Source organism: Oreochromis aureus, linkage group 12 (genome assembly GCF_013358895.1).
Source record: "Oreochromis aureus strain Israel breed Guangdong linkage group 12, ZZ_aureus, whole genome shotgun sequence".
Lineage (NCBI taxonomy): Eukaryota > Metazoa > Chordata > Actinopteri > Cichliformes > Cichlidae > Oreochromis > Oreochromis aureus.
The window spans coordinates 6,163,512-6,183,886 of NC_052953.1; the positions used below are offsets into that span (position 1 = coordinate 6,163,512).

General features: G+C 40.7%; 1 protein-coding gene across 1 annotated transcript; it reads left to right on the top strand.

Annotated features, from left to right (window-relative positions):
- Positions 1–15,440: 15,440 nt before the first annotated feature.
- Positions 15,441–17,262, top strand: LOC116333913 (natterin-3-like). The gene is made up of 2 exons (XM_039620825.1): positions 15,441–15,468; positions 16,016–17,262. The coding sequence occupies exons 1-2, from the start codon at positions 15,441–15,443 to the stop codon at positions 17,107–17,109; spliced, it is 1,122 nt and encodes a 373-aa protein (XP_039476759.1). The 3' UTR covers positions 17,110–17,262.
- Positions 17,263–20,375: the final 3,113 nt, after the last annotated feature.

A 20,375-nucleotide genomic window follows, 5' to 3' on the forward strand; every position in this document is an offset into this window, starting at 1 on the left:
AAATGTGTGGTGTGTAAGATTGCAGAGAATGGATGTGTGGGAAAAGTTGTTGTGTGTGTGTGGAAAAAAAAAACACAGAGAAAATGGGGTTCAAAATTTTGAAAATGGGGAACAAAACAAGGAAAAGAAAAAAAAAGAGAGAGGAGTGTAGAAATGTGCGTAAAAATTGTTGTTTCCAACTAGCGGGAGACGGTGGTACTGCAGACCACCAGCTCCCCTAGGGTGGACACGCAAAAATTTCTTTTTTAGCAGACTTGATAAAAATAAGCAAAAAAGTAAATAAGCAATAAAATAGGAAGAGAGTAGAACAACTACAATCTCTCTGGGTTTTTAAGAAAGGGGACTTCAGAACCAGAGAGGGGAGACGTGTGTTTTTAAGCAATGAGAAGAATGATCAAAATGTCTCAGTGTGTCACTTGCAGGTGAAGAGCAGACCCGGATCAATTTTCCACGTTCAGCAGTCGGGAAAATTATAGGTTAACATCATTTAGAAACACTCAAGCCCAGTTTTGGCTGAATTGTTTTACAGCTTAACTTCCATGTGTTTGTCACCCTGAGAACACAAGCTCCAAGAATCTCTCCCTGAAGACAAGAAATGCAGTTCCAGAACAACAAGATGGATATCAAGAGCTTAGAGCAGTATCCTGAGCAGTGAAGAAAAGGTCCAGCAGCAGCAGCTGTGCAAGACAGCAACAGCAAGGAGAAAATGGCATCATCATGACTGGATGGATGGATGTGCATTTCCAACGAGCTGCAACTTCACTGTGTGTGAATGGACCTTTGAAAAGACTGTCTGAGTTGGACATTTGCCACTGTTGGAGCAAAATGGCAAAATGAGACAGTGGAAACCACAGGACGAAGCTGAAAGAAAACTGACTCTCACTGGACTGCTGCAAGGGGGGAGAGATGAGATGAGACCACAGTGGAAGGAGCAGGGGAGAACATGGCTGTTTTAGTTTGGGAACTGAAATTTGGGTTTAGGAAACTGGGAAGGAAAACGACTGCCTTGCGTGGAGAATTGAAAAGTGTCTGGAGCACCGCAAAGAGGAGAGGTACACAAAAATTACACAAACAGAAAAATGCATTAATCCTACTAACACAAACACACATGCAATGAAGCTCATGAAGACCAAATAGCATTTTAAGCATGCATTGCTGTTACCATCATCTTGTCCGGTTCACTTAGTGGGTTAAGAAGTGACACATAGACTAGTGAACTAGTATTATTTTGGGGAAGGATGATTGAATCATTGCAGGGGTGAACAGAATGCTGCAGGGGGGTCAGGTGAGTGGAGACTGATAGATTATTGAGTTTCTTGTTTCTGATGTGTGGGGGAGGTCTTATCATAACACACATCTGGTCACATGGGGGAAAACAAAACTCGTTATCTAATAGAATATTGTTGTGTGAGGTGTGTGACTGGTGGATGAAAGTTTTGGGGATTTTGCATTTTCCTTTGGTACCACTTTGAAACTGCCAATTAGTTTCGTTTTGATCTGTAATTCTAAGAGAGTATGCTTAGACAAGTTCTAAAAAGAGGCCTTCATATTTTTTGATTTTTAACAGTGCACTGAGATTTTTGTTTGGCAATTTTCTCTTTTTGAAGCAGGCCTGCAAGATCGGGATCGAAAGCGCTACACAACATGTTGAACAATCGCAAGTGAGTTTCTCAAAAATTAAAATGGGCTCGGGAGAAAGCCACTTATTTGGGACAATCAGAAAACAAGTCCCTGCCAAAAAGGATTCGGCGATGAAAACCAGTCTAAATTATTTTTCTTTTTTTTGAAATGACGTCATTGCTGGCAGTAGAAACTTATTGCGTCACGAGAGGTTCTACTGTCAGCAAATAAAAAATGGGGACTGACTGGACTGACAAAAGCTTTGACTGACTTGACACCAGTATGCAAGATTGCACCTCCACCTTGACCTGACAAAAGGGTGGATGTATGTATGTTTCTTTTTACAGGAGCAGAAAGGTGACAGCAACAGGTTGCATGGGCTTTTGGGCCGTGCTGACTTAACCTTTTAATCACCACTTTCTGTGTCTTTGTGAATTTACCAGCAGTGTGTTATTCATGACCTTGTATTGTTTACAGTACAGAGGTCACTGTGAGAAATCTGCATACAGATGCGCTGCGCTAACATCACTTTTTCACAGCAAAGGGGTAATCGTGGGATCTAATCACATGATTTACAGCAGGACACACCACTGGCTAATGTTTTCTTACGACAGGGCCTGGAGTGAAGCTACTTCAGGGGAGAATCCCTGGGAATTTTTTAAGAGACAATGCACGACTTCATTGTGCATGTCTAATTGTGCTAAGCTGACATAGGGCAAGAGAGGGTTTTCCGTGGAAGCTTTCATTTTTAAATTGCAGAGACCGTGACATGAGGGATATGGAAGGATTGACGCAGATACAGACCACGAGAAAGGACGCTTCAACAGGACCAGTGAGAAGCATGGACCATCTGCAGGACAGCAGACAAACAACAGTGGGCTGCACCACTGGGCTTCCAAAGGATTGTCAGGAGGAGATTTCTAACAGCAAAATCTTAAAATGAAATGAACAGTTTCTACGTTGACGTTGAGGAAGACAACTAAGGTGTACAACGTGCTCTGCCTTAAATCTACAGCCGCGATGGAACGGAAATCGAGGGATGGAGAGAGCATGCCAAGCTCCAAAGGTGACAGCACAGAGGGAGATCAGCGGTGGAATTACAACTCTGTCAATGGCACAGACACCAGGAGCCATGATCGGGAACTGAGAATGACCACCTAATGCTTTTTCACTTTGCCATGCAAAGTACTTTGACACTCTGGAGAAGACCTTTCCTCTGTATCATTGTTGTTGCCATTTGCATGTGAGAGCTTAGATTGGGGGGAAGATTAAAGATGAACAAATGGTGGTGGGAGAACAGTGAAGTTAGGATACACAGTGTGAAACTCCTTTAAGTGTACAATAATGTTGATGTGATATACAGGAAAGAAATTCTGGTTTTAATGTGATTCTTGATTTAAGAATCAAAGGGTGGGATTGTATAGGAATTTCTTTTACTGATGTATTAATCACATTATTTTATTGTATTATGCCTTGGTGCCACTGGATTTTAACATGTCTGACACCCATACTGTAAGACAAATGGTGGGGGTCTAGTTAGGAAGTTGGGGGAAGCAGACAACTCCACAGGAAGAGTCTTTTGTCTCTTCCAGGGAGTGGTGAATCTTAAGGTGTGAAACATCTGTGTACTGCCTTTTGTTCCTGGAGAAGGTATTTAAGTGAGAGCCACACTACTCTCAGTGAGACTCTGCTGACCGTCTGTCCCGCGGACATGCAGGGGCTCCACAAGCTTGTTTGTATGTCTTTGTGTGCTTTGGATTAAAGAATGTTGGCTACCGCTCACTGCTCATCTGCAGGCTTTATTTAAGTGGAAAAAACTTCCACAACAAGCTTCAACGTGCGAAAAGAAGAAATCAGAGTGAGAAAAAACATGAACATGCGTCCTCGCTAGCCCGGATAGATTTGAAAACTGCGTTTTCATCCACACTGTTGTTTTCAGTCATTTTTCACAGAGTTACCACATTCAAACGGCTGAAAACGCTTATGTTCCAGTACTGCGCATGTGTGAAATGCAAGAAGATTCGACCTGCCTCATTTCTGTGTGCCGTTTATTTACTTTCCGGCTCTTTGAAACATTGCAACAAAATGTTGAGGAAAAGCACCGAGTTTTTTAAACGGACTAACAATGAGGTGGAGTTGTTGCAGTGAGTAACACAAAAGCACAAAGTTGCAAAAGCGAGTGAGACTTAAAGAATTTGAAGAAAAGCTATCTGGAGCCTGTACAAACTGATATTAATCTTTAATAGGGCTGTCAAAATTTAGAACAAACAAACAACTGCTGTATAATGCCCTCCCCTATCTTAGTTTAATTGGTCACATGACTGCATCATTATACTAACATGCATTTTAGAAAGTCGCTTTTGCTGTCCACACTGTGACACGAAAGCACCGTTTTCAAATGTATTCATTTTTGAGAGCGGTTTGAAAACGCTGCGTTTTCCATCAGCGAAAAGGCTGTCTCAGTGTGGACGGGAGGCAACACTGAGACAACGAGAGAAAAACGCAATTGTGTGGATGTAGCCTTATTTGAAAGTTTAGTCCTAGTCCCTAGGTTATTATGTTTAGCTTTCGGTTGTTACATCTCCCCGTCTTTGCTCCTATGTCTCCCCTTCGTGTAGCTGTACTTACAAACTGCCACAAAAAAGTATTGTTCATACGAATATGAAGAGAACCACTCCAAGACAAATCCACATATACTGACCCAGTATTTCAGCCTTTCAAGCTGAACTACTAACATGGGTCCTCATCTTTCATCAGTCACATCATCATCAGTCACAATGTGGAGGTAGTGAAAAAACATGAACAATGAATTAATGTTGCAGCAGAAATCAAGACTCAGACAAGCCAACATTTTTCTAGCCACCTATTGCTATACAATGTGAGTCTCAGAGTGATACCCACTGTGGGCTTCTGCTGTGCCCATGCACAATAAACTGTATCTGTCTTGAGAAGTGTGATGGTTTCTTGCTCTCATAATGCACATTTGCTATCCGGCCTTTAAGTGATGACATGTGAATCCTGCTTCCCAAAGTACTCGGCGTTTAATAGGGCTATTGTGCTTTTAACATATTTAACATATTTTAATGCTTTGTATCTTGTCCTATTTCATGTCAACAAGCCCCTAAAAACAGTCAGTGATCACTGACGGCCTCTCTCGATTTTTATTAATAGTCATTATTTTCCTGTATAAATGGTTGGCTGTTACAAAAAAAAAGGCAGTTAAATATATTCAATTCTATTTTATTTATATAGTGCCAAATTAAAACAAACGTTGCCTAAAGGTGCTATATATATATATATATATGCATATGAGAGACACAAGTGTGTAATAATTGTTTAAAAAAATCGGGCAGGGGCATGAATTTGGGCACTGTTGTCATTCTATTGATTCGAAAACCTTTGGAACTAATTATTGGAACTCAAATTGGCTTGGTAAGCTCAGTGACCCCTGACCTACATACACAGGTGAATCCAATAATGAGAGAGTATTTAAGGGGGTCAATTGTAAGTTTCCCTCCTCTTTTAATTTTCTCTGAAAAGTAGCAACATGGGGGTCTTAAAACAACTCTCAAATGCCCTGAAGACAAATTGTTCACCATCATGTTTTAGGGGAGGGGTAGGGAATGTCAGTTCTCGAGAGCCGGTGTCCTGTAGGTTTTAGATCTCACCCTGGGTCACCACACCTGACACAAATGATAAGGTCATTACCAGGCCTCTGGAGAACTTCAAAAAATGTGGAGGAGGTAATTAAGCCATTTAAATCAGTTGTGTTGGATAAAAGACATTTCTAAAACCTACAGGACACCGGCTCTCGAGGACTAACGTTCCCTACTCCTGGTGTAGGGGAAGGATACAGAAAGCTGTCTCAGAGATTTAAGCTGTCTGTTTCCACAGTTAGGAACATATTGAGAAATTAAAGACCACAGGCTCAGTTCAAGTTAAGGTTCGAAGTGGCAGACCAAGAAAAATCTCAGGTAGACAGAAGTGACGAATGATGACAGTCAGAGTCAATCCACAGACCAGCACTAAAGACCTACAACATCATCTTGCAACAGATAGAGTCATTGTGCATCGTTCAACTATTCAGCGCACTTTACACAAGGAGATGCTGTATGCGAGAGTGATGCAGAGGAAGCCTTTTCTCCACCCACAGCACAAACAGAGCCGCTTGATGTATGCTAAAGCACACTTGGACAAGCCAGCTTCATTCTGGAATAAGGTGCTGTGGACTGATGAAACTAAAAATGAGTTATTTGGGCATAACAAGGGGCATTATGCATGGAGGAAAAAGAACACAGCACTCCAAGAAAAACACCTGCTACCTACTGTAAAATATGGTGGTGGTTCCATCATGCTGTGGGGCTGTGTGGCCAGTGCAGCGACTGGGAATTTTGTCAAAATTGAGGGACACATGGATTCCACTCGGTATCAGCAGATTCTGGAGACCAGTGTCCAGGAATCAGTGACAAAGCTGAAGCTGTGCCGGGGCTGGATCTTTCAACAAGACAACGACCCAAAACACTGCTCAAAATCCACTAAGGCATTCATGCAGAGGAACAAGCACAACGTTCTGGAATGGCCATCTAAGTCCCCAGCAGTGTTGGTCAAGTTACTTGTAATCAGTTACTAATTACTGATTACTCTCCCCAAAAGTAATCCCGTTACTTTACTAATTACTTATTTTCAAAAGTAATTAATTACTTAGTTACTTAGTTACTTTTAAAAAACACGATTTACAACCTGAATAGGTGATAAAGCTATAGATCTTTCAACCCAATTCTACTTTTTCTGCATAATCCATCATACAAAATGTAATCAAATGGGAACGTCTCTTTTTAAACGTTTAAACTTTAAATCTTTTAACTTTATGCATCAAGCAAAAACTTAATTATATGCAACATTCTCTGACTGGAAGAAATTTGTTTAACATTTAAACCTATTTTCTGCACATTCCAGCAAATAAAATAAAATATTTTTTTGTGTTTACACTCACTCTTTCAAATAGATGCAAGTAAAACACAGCAGAAAATAAATAAAATCAAAGACTAGCGGTCCTGTTGCTCTATTTTCACCTGTAAAGCAGAACTGGGGAAGGCGGAGGTTTACATTGGTGCAGGTGTGCCGCAGCGCTCAGTTGAAGAATCCGCGAGTTTCTCTGTGAATTTCACATTACATCGTAGCGCACTCGCTGCTTGCTTGGAAGTTTAGGGGGGTTTTTTTCGCTGTAAAAAGAAGTTTTCTTCCCACGCACAGCGGACACTAATATTTTTGTCACTTTTTATGGAATCAAACTCAAAATAAGGTCAGTACTTCCACGCTTTAAACGCTGCATGCTCATACTGTCTCCCGCACACTTCGGGGTGAGCCCAGGCCAATATTACGTCACTGTCATGAGACATTCTCGCAAAAAAGTGAAAGTAACGGTAATCTAATCACCGTTTTTGCAATAGTAATCCCTTACATAACTCGTTACTTGAAAAAAGTAATCAGATTACAGTAACGCGTTATGCGTTACTGCCCATCTCTGGTCCCCAGACCTGAATATTATTGAAAACATGTGGTGTGAGTTAAAGAGAGCTCAGAAGCCATCAAACCTGAATGAACTACAGATGTTTTGTAAAGACGAATGGTCCAGAATACCTTCAACCACAATCCGGACTCTCACTGGAACATACGGGAAGCATTTAGAGGCTGTAATTTCTGCAAAAGGCAGATCTACTAAATATTGATTGGGACCCACACCCTCTTTCACACCTTGGCTCATGTGAATAGGTAGAGGATCATCAGGGGTCCTTTGTCGCTCTTTGGGGGGAAACTCCCACTGGGTTTAAATCTGGGACTCTCCACCATTGAAGCAAGAAGCTTCTCGGATGAGAGGTGAAACGTCTTCAAGCCACTCAAAGAAGTCCAGATGCTTTTCTTCCCAAGCTCCTTAGTCTATGATGACCTGGATGACTGAGAACCTTCACAGACATTGATTTCATTTCTTTTGGTGTGGTGCCCAAATTTATGCACCTGCCTGATTTTGTTTAAACAATTATTGCATACTTTCTGTAAATCCAGTAAACTTCATTTCACTTCTCAAATATCACTGTGTAGGGATGGGTATCGTTTAGGTTTTATCCGATACCAGTACCAAACTGGTACTTTTGAAACAGTGCCGGTGCTTAAACGGTGCTCAAACCAGTGCTTTAAGAATGGAGAACACACAATTTGTGCAAAAACCTCTCATGTTCAGCTGGGGGTTTTTTGTAAAAAGATAACAATGTTAACCTTTTCTGCAGCTATAGGGCATATATGGTATCACTCTTGGCTGGAAGCAGTGCTTAAACCAGACCTTCCCAAAGTGTGGGGCCCAGAGCCATTGCAGGGGGGGCGCGGCATGAAAGAGGGGGGGGAAACAAAACGCATGGACACTGCTAGCACAGGGCGGCGACACAAACGCAAAGCAGGAGATGAAGCATCGCTGAATATGTTTCCAAAACAACTTCATTCTAAGCCAAAGACTAGAAAATATGTTGAAGCATATCTTCACTTTGGCTTCACCTGCACAAGTGCTGAGGTAGGTCTCCCCTGCAGAATTGCTTTTCCCTGTGTCGGGAGCAGCGTTGGGCTCTTCAAATCACGGACAAACAGTATCCCACAGCTGTTTATGTTTTTGAACCCATTTTGCACAGAGACATTTTTTGAAAAATGTATTGATAGCAATGTTGAATATTATTGACTATGTGCACGTTAGCATATGCTACTTCCAGTGCGGTAACTCCGGTGTCCTATTCGCGCCTTGTTTACGGTCCAAAACAAGTTAAGCAAATGAATGAATCAAGCGGCGATTTACATTTCTATAGATGTCTTGGGCATTTACCCAATATATCTGTAAATGATGCCTCATAGCAAAAGAGAAAAGGGATTCAAATGTTATATTTCTCAGCTGTCCCTCGTTTATCACGGGTGTTATGTTCTAAAAATAACCAGCGATAGGTGAAATCAAGTAGCCAATTTTATTTTTTGACGCGTGGACATCGTGGACATACAGTACTGCACTTTAGAGTCACACTGCTAGCGATCGATGCAGCGATTCTGTACTGTACAGGAGAGGTCACGGAGGAGATCGTCTGCAGCGATCAGGACGCAGGACACAATGTGATGTAAAAAAAAAAAAGCATGCAAACTTGCACTAAAAAAAATCTGCGAAACAGCGAGGTGAAAGGTGAACTGCGTTATAGTGAGGGACCTCTGTAATTTTGAAGGTAAGTCACAACATATCCTTCGTAAATACTAATGTATAGAAACCCTTTCCAGCAATCATTCATTTTTTGTGTGGCTTTTTTTCATGGTTTGTTAACATGCTGTCCAGGTGTGTACTTGACTAGCTGATATCGACATAATGGGGAAACATCTGGTTTGACTATTGTTCACCTGTAGTTTGAATGCTGAACATTTCTCTGTTTAAATCATAAGACCAGTCACTATACAGAGATGTGCTTCTGAATGTGGACGATGTGTCTTCTGATTCTGTAATGCAGTTCTGCTTGTGTTGAGTGATGTAAACAACTGATCGATCTAAACTCTTGAAACGTCAAAATTGATCATTAGACTTTTTATGACACAACAGGTGAGTGTTCCCACCTTCTCCTCTTTGTAACTTAACGCGATCTTTCCGTTTTCGAGTTTTGGACATGATTTTGGCATATATCTTCGCAGTAGCGATTGACCGTAAAGTAAAGCAACCGGAAATGTACAACCCCACATCCAGTCTCAAACCAGGAAGTTAGCATTTTCTCGTGCACAGGGTCAATTACACAGGGGAAAAAACAACTACACGTAAAATAATTACACCGTGACGCCTCTGCCTTTCTAAATAGAGGGACAGTAACTGCGTGTGTATATGTAAGCATGTAAAACGTGCAGACAGTCAGATTAACAGTATTGTGTCTCTATCTGCCATTCTGCAATTCATCTCATGAAGACAATAACATGGCGCACAGCGTGACTTGAAAAAAGGCACATACCTTTGACGTTGCGTGAGGAACTATGTATTCCTCGTCCACACGTAAATGCAAAAAAGGAGTTTTAAAAAATCTCAGTTTTCGGTGATTCGAAATGCCGTTTACGTGGACGAAACAGCTGCGCTTTCAAAAATACCCGTGTAGGTGCGGACGTAGCGTGAAAGAGTTAGTAGTTTATTTTATTACTACCTGTAATTTATTGCAGATTACTTGTATTTGCTTAATTGTTTACTAAATGTTTGAGGTGTGAAATAAACCGCAATGGAGCAAAATATGGGTGTGTGTGGTTGGAGGATGTGCGTGCGGAGGGGGGGACATTTTTCTTGAAAAACAAAGGGGGGCCTGGCAAAAAGAAGTTTGGGAACCACTGGCTTAAACAATGGAAAAAACACAAACTTTGTCCAAAAACCTCTCATGTTTAACTGTTTTCCACTTTTTCTTTGGTCATTTTAGCCTTTTTGGCCAGGGTGAAGCGAGTATCTGCCATCAAACAAGAAGACAGCTGCATGTAACTACGACAGTGTTTGCTAGTTCACCTTACATGCATTAATTTAATAGCGTGGTTAGCCTACTTAACATAAAGTACACACGAACAACATTAAGCTACTCACGCAGAGAAGAACAGCTGCTGCTGCCATCATCATCCGTCATCATTTCTGCTACAGTGGCAGGTCTAGGGGCCAGGACTCTCCTCTTCGGCTTTTGGGGGGATAGTACGCAGTAGATGTGCTCGGTGTGATGTTTCACAGCAAGCTATCAAACAACTACTGAGTCATACATGTGTGACTGAAGTACCCTGTAGCAGTTTAGGAAGTGGAGTGGGTAGGGGTGATGTGTTGTTTCTTTTGATCACTCGTTTTTCTCCTGTTCTGAGTAGGTTAAGGAGGTCAGACTCTTTGTTTTGGTTTTTGTTTTCGTTATATTGCATAAGATTATGTGTGTGGGAATCGGAGTTAGTTTCTTTTGTTAATTAGTTTGGCCTGGGCTCACCCCGAAGTGTCAGATTTTTTTTTTTGTGGGTCTTGGGAGGTGAGCGAGTGCTTCGTTCATGTTATGGCCTGGCCCCTATATGGGCCGTAACACCAGTTTCGTCATTAGATCGTCATCAATCATAAGGGTCGATCCCATTTCTAACAATGGATGCAATCCAGTGACAAAGACAGTTACTCTTTCACAGAGAGTTATATATGACAAATGGTGGGATTTGGGTGCTCTCCCCTTGTTTAGTGCCAGGAAGACTTTCCGGATAGGAATTCCTAACATGGTAAATGGAGCGATTGAGGTTAGCACGACTGACAGCATATTGGACTTTACAGGAGTGCCGACTGAAACAGAAGCGGTAGACCATTCTGCTAAAGTTCAGGTCTCCATCCCACCAAACCACTACTGCAATGTCACATTGATGGCTCACAAGTATGATGTAAACATGCCTTTCACTGCTCTTCTCTCCCGAATCTACAGGAAGATTAGGGTTAAAAAATTACACATCTCAGGAACATACCACGGCCTCCAGGTTGGAGAGGTCCGTGCTGTGGTAGAAAGGTGTGCTCACCTAAGTTCTGCACAGCCTTGCCCATAAAATACATATATATGTGTGTGTGAGTGTACATTACATATACATATAGCCAGATGCTCTTGGTACAGCTGAGATCTTGATTGAAGCATAGAGGTGATTGGGCCTTTGCTTTTGCAGCATAGACTCTGAATAACTTGGCAATCAATGTTTGTACTTCAGAGTCTATACAGCCTTTCAAATCGCGTCTTAAAACTCCCTTTTCAATGTTGGCTTTTAATTTAAGTACAGTTTAAGTTCCCTCAGGCTTGCTCTATGTTTATGTTTTGTTTTAATGTTAAATATATTGACATGCACTCATCTCAAGCACTTTGGTCAATTTTGTTGCTTTTAAATGTGCTATAGAAATAAAAATGATGCTTAATTGATTTATTAAAAGTATCTGATTTATTACACCTCTACTCTTCTGACTTTGTAAGTATTGTTTAAGAATGTTTTAAAAAAAATGTGTACCTTCCTCCACTTCTGTACCTTTGATTCATTAATGCTGAATTCTCTCACAGCTGCTCTATTCCCATGTTGTTGCAGTATACTAATGAATAGCCTTGTATTGTGGATGGATTATCTCAGTTGTTCTCCTGACTAAGATTTGGTCCGTTTACAACATCCTGTCATGCAATTGCATTTGTCCATAACCATCGGGAAGCCTCATACTAACTTTTATTGAGTGGAAAAAAGTTAGTGTTCATTCTCCAGCTTCACTGTGTTTATGTTATGCTAAGATAGCTGTGTCACTAGCGATCACGTAGCACATCATTATAGGGTATAATAGGGTAAGATGGACAGAGTTAAGTGAAAATATGACCTTCGCAATAATTGAGACAATATTATTTAATTAAAGGTTTTTTATTGATTTGTCAAAAGCATTTGACACTGTTGATCATTGTATTTTAAAACTTAGACTCTTCCAGTCAGGACTCTCTGAGAGAGTAGTGGCATGGTTCTCAAACTACCTCAGTAACAGTCAAAGGAGTTTGCAAAGAAAAGCGTCTGGACTTCTTTAAGTTGCTTGAAGACGTTTCACCTCTCATCCGAGAAGCTTCTTCAGTTCTAAGGTCAAATGGCCGAGAGTCCCAGATTTAAACCCAGTGGGAGTATCCCCCAAGGAGGGACAAAGGACCCCTGGTGATCCTCTAATCACATGCGCCAAGGTGTGAAAGCGGGTGTGGGACCTAATCAGCCAGGGTTTCGGGTGAGCCCATTGTGAAACCTGGCCCCACCTTGTCATGTGAATTCCTGAGGTCAGATGGCCCAGGATGTGAGTGGGCGTTAAGCCGTCTGGGGAGGGAACTCAAAACTGGATTATAGATGGCAGACAGTTGGTGTCGTAAACCACCGCCTCTGTTCAAAGATGGTCGCTCACAGTGGACATAGATGGCCTCTTTCACTCCTCTTTCAAACCATCTGTCCTCTCTGTCCAATATGTGAACATTGGCATCCTCGAAAGAGTGACCTTTATCCTTAAGATGCAGATGGACAGCTGAGTCTTCCTCGCTGCACTGTACCGCAGCGAGGAATGCCCGGACCTCTACATTGGAGAGACCAAACAGCCACTTCACAAGCGCATGGCACAACATAGAAGAGCCACCTCCACAGGACAAGACTCAGCTGTCCATCTGCATCTTAAGGATAAAGGTCACTCTTTCGAGGATGCCAATGTTCACATATTGGACAGAGAGGACAGATGGTTTGAAAGAGGAGTGAAAGAGGCCATCTATGTCCACTGTGAGCGACCATCTTTGAACAGAGGCGGTGGTTTACGACACCAACTGTCTGCCATCTATAATCCAGTTTTGAGTTCCCTCCCCAGACGCCTTAACGCCCACTCACATCCTGGGCCATCTGACCTCAGGAATTCACATGACAAGGTGGGGCCAGGTTTCACAATGGGCTCACCCGAAACCCTGGCTGATTAGGTCCCACACCCGCCACACCTTGGCGCATGTGATTAGAGGATCACCAGGGGTCCTTTGTCCCTCCTTGGGGGATACTCCCACTGGGTTTAAATCTGGGACTCTCGCCATTTGACCTTAGAACTGAAGAAGCTTCTCGGATGAGAGGTGAAACGTCTTCAAGCAACTTAAAGAAGTCCAGACGCTTTTCTTTGCAAACTCCTTTGACTACGATGACCTGGATGACTGAGAACCTTCACAGACATACCTCAGTAACAGGTCTCAGTGCATAAAATCTGACGGTTTATGTTCTAACTTTGTTACAGTGCACAATGGAGTGCCACAGGGTTCTGTATTAGGTCCACTTCTATTTATTATTTACATAAACAATCTTGGTCTAAATGTGCCAGATGCAAACTTGCACTTCTATGCTGATGATACAGTTATTTACAGCTGTGGTTCAACTCTTGTCCAAGCCATTGACTCTTTGCAGAAAGCCTTTTTTGCTATCCAGCACTCATTACTTCAGCTGAAACTTGTTCTCAATGCAGACAAAACAAAGCTCACGCTGTTTTCTAAATCAAGGAATTTGGCCAATATAATCCCATCGGTAACCACTCTTGAAGGTAATAAAATAGAGTTGGTTCACACCTATAAATATCTGGGAATCTTAATTGATGACTCGCTCACCTTCAAACCACATGTAGAGTATCTTGTGAAAAACCTGAAGTTAAAACTGAGATTTTATTTTCAAAATAACTTGTGTTTCTCTTTTAATACAAAGAAGCGGCTTGTTGCTGCAACATTCTTGCCTGTGCTGGATTCTGGTGATATTCTATATATGAATGCTTCTACTCAATGTCTTCGAATGGTTGATTCTGTGTATCATGCTTCTCTGAGGTTCATCACTAACCGTAAATTTCAGACTCACCACTGTGAGTTATACTCTCAGGTAGGATGGCCTGCTTTGGTAAGTCGGAGGAACTCTCATTTATACAGTTTTATATATAAGGCAATACTTGGGTTGCTGCCTTCTTATATATGTTCCCTGCTTGCAATGAAACATGCTGGTCGGTATTCTCTTCGTCCGCATGGTTACTTGTTGCTTTCTGTTCCACTTGCCCGAACTGAACTTGGTAAAAGAGCTTTTGTCAATTTAGCACCCTCGGCTTGGAACAAACTGCAGAAGGACTGGAAAATGACTGAATTCATTTCATTAAGTGCTTTTAAATCTAAACTACGAATCCTTGAGGCCAAGTCCATAATATGCAACTGTTTTAATTAGATTGTCATTTTAACTGCCTTTTTTTTTTTTTTTTTTAAATTGAATTTTATTTTATTTGTTTTCTTTCACTTATTGTTGCATGTGTGTTGTTGATGCCTGTGTTTGAATAATCTCTGTAACTGTGAGACACGTGCTGCTGCCTATCTTGGCCAGGTCTCCCTTGAAAAAGAGCTTTTTAATCTCAATGGGATCTTCCTGGTTAAATAAAGTTTGATTAATAATAAATAAATAAAAGGTTTTAATTACTTCAGAAAGACAATGTGACAATGCACAAATGTATGTAATTGCAAAAAGCAGTTACACTGTATTATTATCAGTATTAATGTGTGAAACATTATGACATTTTGTTTATCAGATGGAATCTTAAACTTTATTTCAGCAGTTTCATTAAGGATCAACATGAACAAAAATGTTTTCTCTAAATGTAAACATGAAATAAAAGACAAAAGGTCACTTAAATATTATATTGAATTTTTATTTTACTTTTAGTGCAGAGACAAGTGGCTGTTAATGAGGAAGGAAGCAATGTTGCAACGTTGGAAAGGTAATAAATGCAATTTGACACAAGCATAAACAGACAACTGTAACGGGTTATTGATCTCTACTTTCACCCATTTGTTGATTGGTCAGAGTCCAAAATAAACATATCGGTCTGCAGTTTCAGATATATAAACCAGCCACAGGTCAGACCTAGACAGACTTAGGCCATACTAATGATGGTGAGTAACTTTTCACTTTACTGTAGATGTTTAAACAGGTTTTGAAACTTTAACTTAAATATAAAACTGCAAAACAAAGCAGACTTTTGAGTTATTGCTGCAGATAATTTAATATTTAATTTCTAATATTTTTGTTTTAAATAAATATATTTTAGTTTTTACTTTTTACCAGAAGTTTGAATTTCATGTTTCTTGTGCAGACTTTGTGTTTAATATGTAAACAGTGGTGGTCAGCTAATTAATGACTGCAATATAAACTGTTTGCAATAAAACATTTCTTTTTTATTAAAGCTGTCATTGCTGTTGCTGCTGGCTCTCTCCTCAGCCAGTCCTCAGGACATCATGAAGAAGCCCTCAGAGGACAGAAATGGTAAAATGTAACTGGCATTATGAATTTACAAAAGTGTCCTCATGAGTCATTTTGTGAAACAAACAAGAAAGTTAGATTCGCCTTCGTGATACTGGCTCTAAAACTACTTTTTTAAATGCTTAAATGCTCAGATAAACCCACTGTACACTATGTGCTCAGTAGCAATAATCTCTAATCAAACAGCTAAAGACCAGGATATGTCAGTCTAAAGGTTGCAACACAACAAACACCACAAATTTGTCCTTGGATCATTCATTTAGGTTACAGCAATAGAATTGCTGATCTCCTAATTAAATTTGAATTAACCCATTTAAAAATGTCACAGAATAATCTGGGGTGAAATAATTGTTTAAATCCACAGTCCAGTTCATATTTAAATTTTTTGGGACCATGATTTGGTTCTAACCTGTTTGGAGGAAATATCATAGTCAAGTCTAAACTGTGTGGACCTTGTGAACTTTAGAAAGAGCAAAATCTGAAGTTTCATCTTTTCACACTTGTATATGAGGATTTAAAAAAAATAATCTTTTTCTTTTCTTTCGTGTAGTGACCTCTCTGAACCCAGATCTGGAGGACAGAGCTCCTGAAATTACAGACATCTCAGTTAACACATCAGTATATCAACATCTTTTTTTTCCTGCCAAGACGAAACAGAAAAGGCAGGCGTATGATAATAAGAGTAATGTGAAATGGCAGACCTGGCGTGGTTCCCTCCCTGATGGAGCAGTGTCAATTTACAACACAATTGAGGAACGTACTGACTATGTCTGCAAATTTAAATGCATTGCTGGCTTCTACAGCCATAGCTTGGGAGATTTCTGCCACTTCCCTTATGCCGACATAGAGTATCGTGCACCCTTCTTTGATATCCTTGTGAATGAAGACAACTTTGAGATCCTGGAGTGGAAAGAAGGTTCCTTTGGTTCAGTGTCTGAACATGCAGTCAGAACATGTTCTAGTGATAAGGTGTATGTTGGAAAAAACAAGTATGGTCTGGGTAAAGTGCATCCTAGGAACAGGGCATTTTATCTTCCTTGGAAAGGTACAGAATATTGGTATTGGTACTATGAGGTGCTGACCATCAATAGGGATGTGAAGAGTGAGCGCATCTCTGATGTCTCGTATAAAATTAATGACGGTGAAACCACCCGGTATCCTCCAGAGACCATGCGTATCTTTTCTACTTCTAACAATGGTTGCAATTCCGTGACAAAGACAGTAACTCTTTCTAAGACGGTTAGAGATGAGAAAAGTTGGGACATTCAAGCTTCTCTATCGGTTGGTGTCACTAAGACTTTCAGTGCAGGAATCCCTAGCATAGTATCTGGAATGATTGAGGTTAGTACTCTCGTAAGTATTGACTTTTCAGAGGGGGCAACTCATGCAGAAGACTTCACCCACTCTGCTGAAGTACAGGTCTCTGTCCCACCAAACCACTCCTGCAAAGTCAAAATGCTGGCTTACAAGTACAATGTAAACATCCCTTTTACTGCTCTCCTCACCCGAACCTACAGTAACACAGTGACTAAACGAATGCGCATCTCAGGAACGTACCACGGCATCCAGGTCGGAGAGGTCCGTGCTGTGGTAGAAAGGTGTGCTCACATAAGTTCTGCACAGCCTTGCCCACAAAAGACATAATAACACCGTTGTAATCATATATGTATGTATGTATATATATATATATATATATAATTTTTCTGCATTTGTTCTTCTATTGCTCAGAACTAATTGTGAAACATTTGTGAAGTCAATTGTGTTATTTTTAAATGTGCTATGGAAATAAAATTGATTGAATCGATTTATTAAACTGTAAAGTAAAACTTAATATTCCATGTTTAACACCCCCCCCCCCCAAAAAAAAAATAAATAAAAATGTGCATGAAAAGTTCTGTGTTATGCCATACTCTCCTGTCTTTCTTTCTTTCATTATTCATAATTTAAATAAATAAATGAAACACGTTGAGAGAAGCTGCTTTTGTTTTTGAATTCAAAGTACTTCAATAATATTATATTGTTGATTATGTTTTAAAGGTCAACAGTATTACCTACCTAAAGCATTTACAGCAACTCTTCTGACTTTTTAATTATTGATTTACAACAAAATGTTCATGTTTTTAAATCAGGCATCACAGTGTTGTGTTATTTAGCTTTATATCCTCAAAGTTAGCCCGGCAATAGACTGCTGCCAGTCTGCCCACGGTGCGCCCCACCTCCTATCACCCTATGGCAGTGGTCTCAAACTCAAATACACAGTGGGCCAAAATTCAAAACTGGAACAAAGTCGCGGGCTAAAATTAATATTTATTGAAAAAAATCTTCCTCCAGATATAACAAGGAACCTTTTCTTATAGACTCAAATAAGTTTTGCTGAAAAACTGAATATGGAAGAAGCAAAGCTTTATACTGAAGGATATATAACTTATATAAAAATATATATAACTTAATATTGCACACATGCAAAATTGAAATTCCAATTAAATAACATATCACTGGAATTAATTTCTTAAATAAAAATTGTATTTGCAGCCTTCTGAATTAAATTTTAGCAGTAAACCTTTTCCCCAGGCTAATAATAAATGTAAAAACAAAATAACAATAATAAACTACTTAACTAATAAAAATATCATTAAACATGAAACCATTCAAGCCCATGTCTGGGAGTAGCAAGACAAATTGCACAAAGAAAATTTTAATTATAGCTCAGTTTGCTACATACTGATCTACTCTGATGTGTCCAAGCCAGATACCTGGCACTTCTTCTTGGATGCTAGTTCCTCAGTGTCTGGGCTCAGGATCTGAGCTGAGGAAATCCTCAGGATTGAATGAAGGTGTTCATCGGTCAGACGTCTCCTGTGAGTTGTTTTAGCCATCTTCATCGAGGAGAATAGTTGCTCACATAGGTAAGTGCTGCCGAACATGGAGAGCATCTGAGCAGCTTGGGTGCGGAGCCCAGGCATTGTGTCAGGGATGAAATGTGGAAATTGTGAAGCGCCCACAGCATCATACTTTGACTTCAGCGTGTCACTACACGAGTTCAATCAGTTCCATTTGGAGGTTTGTTGGTGCTTTTGCCACGTCAACTGCAAAAAGATTACTGAGCAGTTCAAATCGACATCGAGTTTTTCAGCAAACTGTGCACATGGGAACACAGCAGTAGAGATTTACATGTTCATCGTTTGGCAGCAGGGAAAATGGCCCAGGTTTCCTTGTAGCATCTGATTCTGCCACAGGCACAATTTCGTTTTAAAAGCCCTCACTGCAGTGTACATATCTGTGATGATACGCCCCCGTCCCTGAAGCTGCAGGTTCAGCGGATCGAGATGGCTCGTGATATCACACATAAAGGCCAGATCACACAGAAACTCTTGCTCCCTGAGCTCAGCTGTGTCTTGCCCTTTGCTTTCCAGAAACTGAAATATTTCCTCACGTAGCTCGAAACATCTGTTCAGTACTTTTCCTCGGCTTAACCACCTCACCTCCGTGTGATACGGCATGTCTCCGTATTCCGAACCACACTCCTCAAGAAAAGATTTGAATTGACGGTGATTCAGACCTTTGGCTCTTATAAAGTTAACTACTCGTGTTACTGCGGTCATAACATGTTCCATCTTTAAGGCTTTGCCACAAAGTGATTCTTGATGTACAGGTATGATGCAGTGATAAACAGTCAGCTCACCTGCACAGTTCTCCGCTCGCATCTTCTCCCATACCCTGCCCACCAGTCCGCTCCTTTGACCACACATCGCTGGTGCACCATCTGTCGTTAACCCCACAAGTTTTTCCCATGGCAACTTCAGTTAGACATTTGGAAACCTCTTCAAATATTTCCTTCCCTGTGGCTGTGCCATGCATTGATTTTAATCCTAAAAGTTCTTCTGTAACACAGAGAGTTGAGTCCACACCACGGATGAAGACTGAAAGCTGGGCAGTATCAGAGGCGTCGCTGCTCTCATCCACAGCCAGGGAGAATGCAACGAAACTGTATCCCTTCTCCATCAGCTGGTTATATAGATTGTTGGCAAGTTCACGTGTGCGATCAGCTACTGTGTTTCTGCTCAGGCTAACATTTGAAAATGCTTGCTTTTTCACTGGGCACACAACGTCGCAAACTTTCATCATACACCTTTTCACAAACTCTCCCTCACTGAAGGGTGTTGGGATTCAGAGATTCTTTTATTGCTATTATATAATCTGCCTTATGATGAATGCATTGATAACGTGTTTTACAGTATTATTTTAACAGTAATATTGTTTACAGGGTTCTTATTGCATTGAATATCTTTGTCATCACATTAACCTTTCTATTCACAGGTTTATTTATGATCATTCTATACACAATGCATAACTGTGCTTGTTTAGAGTTGATGTTCCATCCAAGAGGGTTTTAAGCTTCACTGGTGAGAGTGTCCAGGTGATACACGTTGAGGGAAGATGAGAACATAGCAGGTTGATTGCATGCATGCTTACAATACATAAATCTAGCAACAGGCCTGAGCGCAGGCCCAAGTGTCTTTGACCTTTTTGTAACTGGCTGCCCTTTTACCTACTTAGTAGCAGATGACGGGAGGCAATAACCAGCCCTCAGACACTCTGAAGGCTTAAGACTATGATTGTGCATGGAAGGTGTTGCAGAAAGGGGAAGTTATATGTCTGTTATATGTCTGTTTATAGCTATTGAAGATGTACCAGATATACCATTGACTGTACAAATGTACGATGAACTTTTGTTTTGTGTTGACGCCATGGGGGGGCGGATACCCCAGTGCTTTAAAATGTTCTTCACATGTATTTTTGTCAGAGGACATATCCTGATATGTCTTCTCCGCTGCTAATAAACTCATCGTTTGATTGCACTTTTCTGGGGCCTCTGTCGTTTGTTGTTTGGTCTGCAGTTGATTGATCTC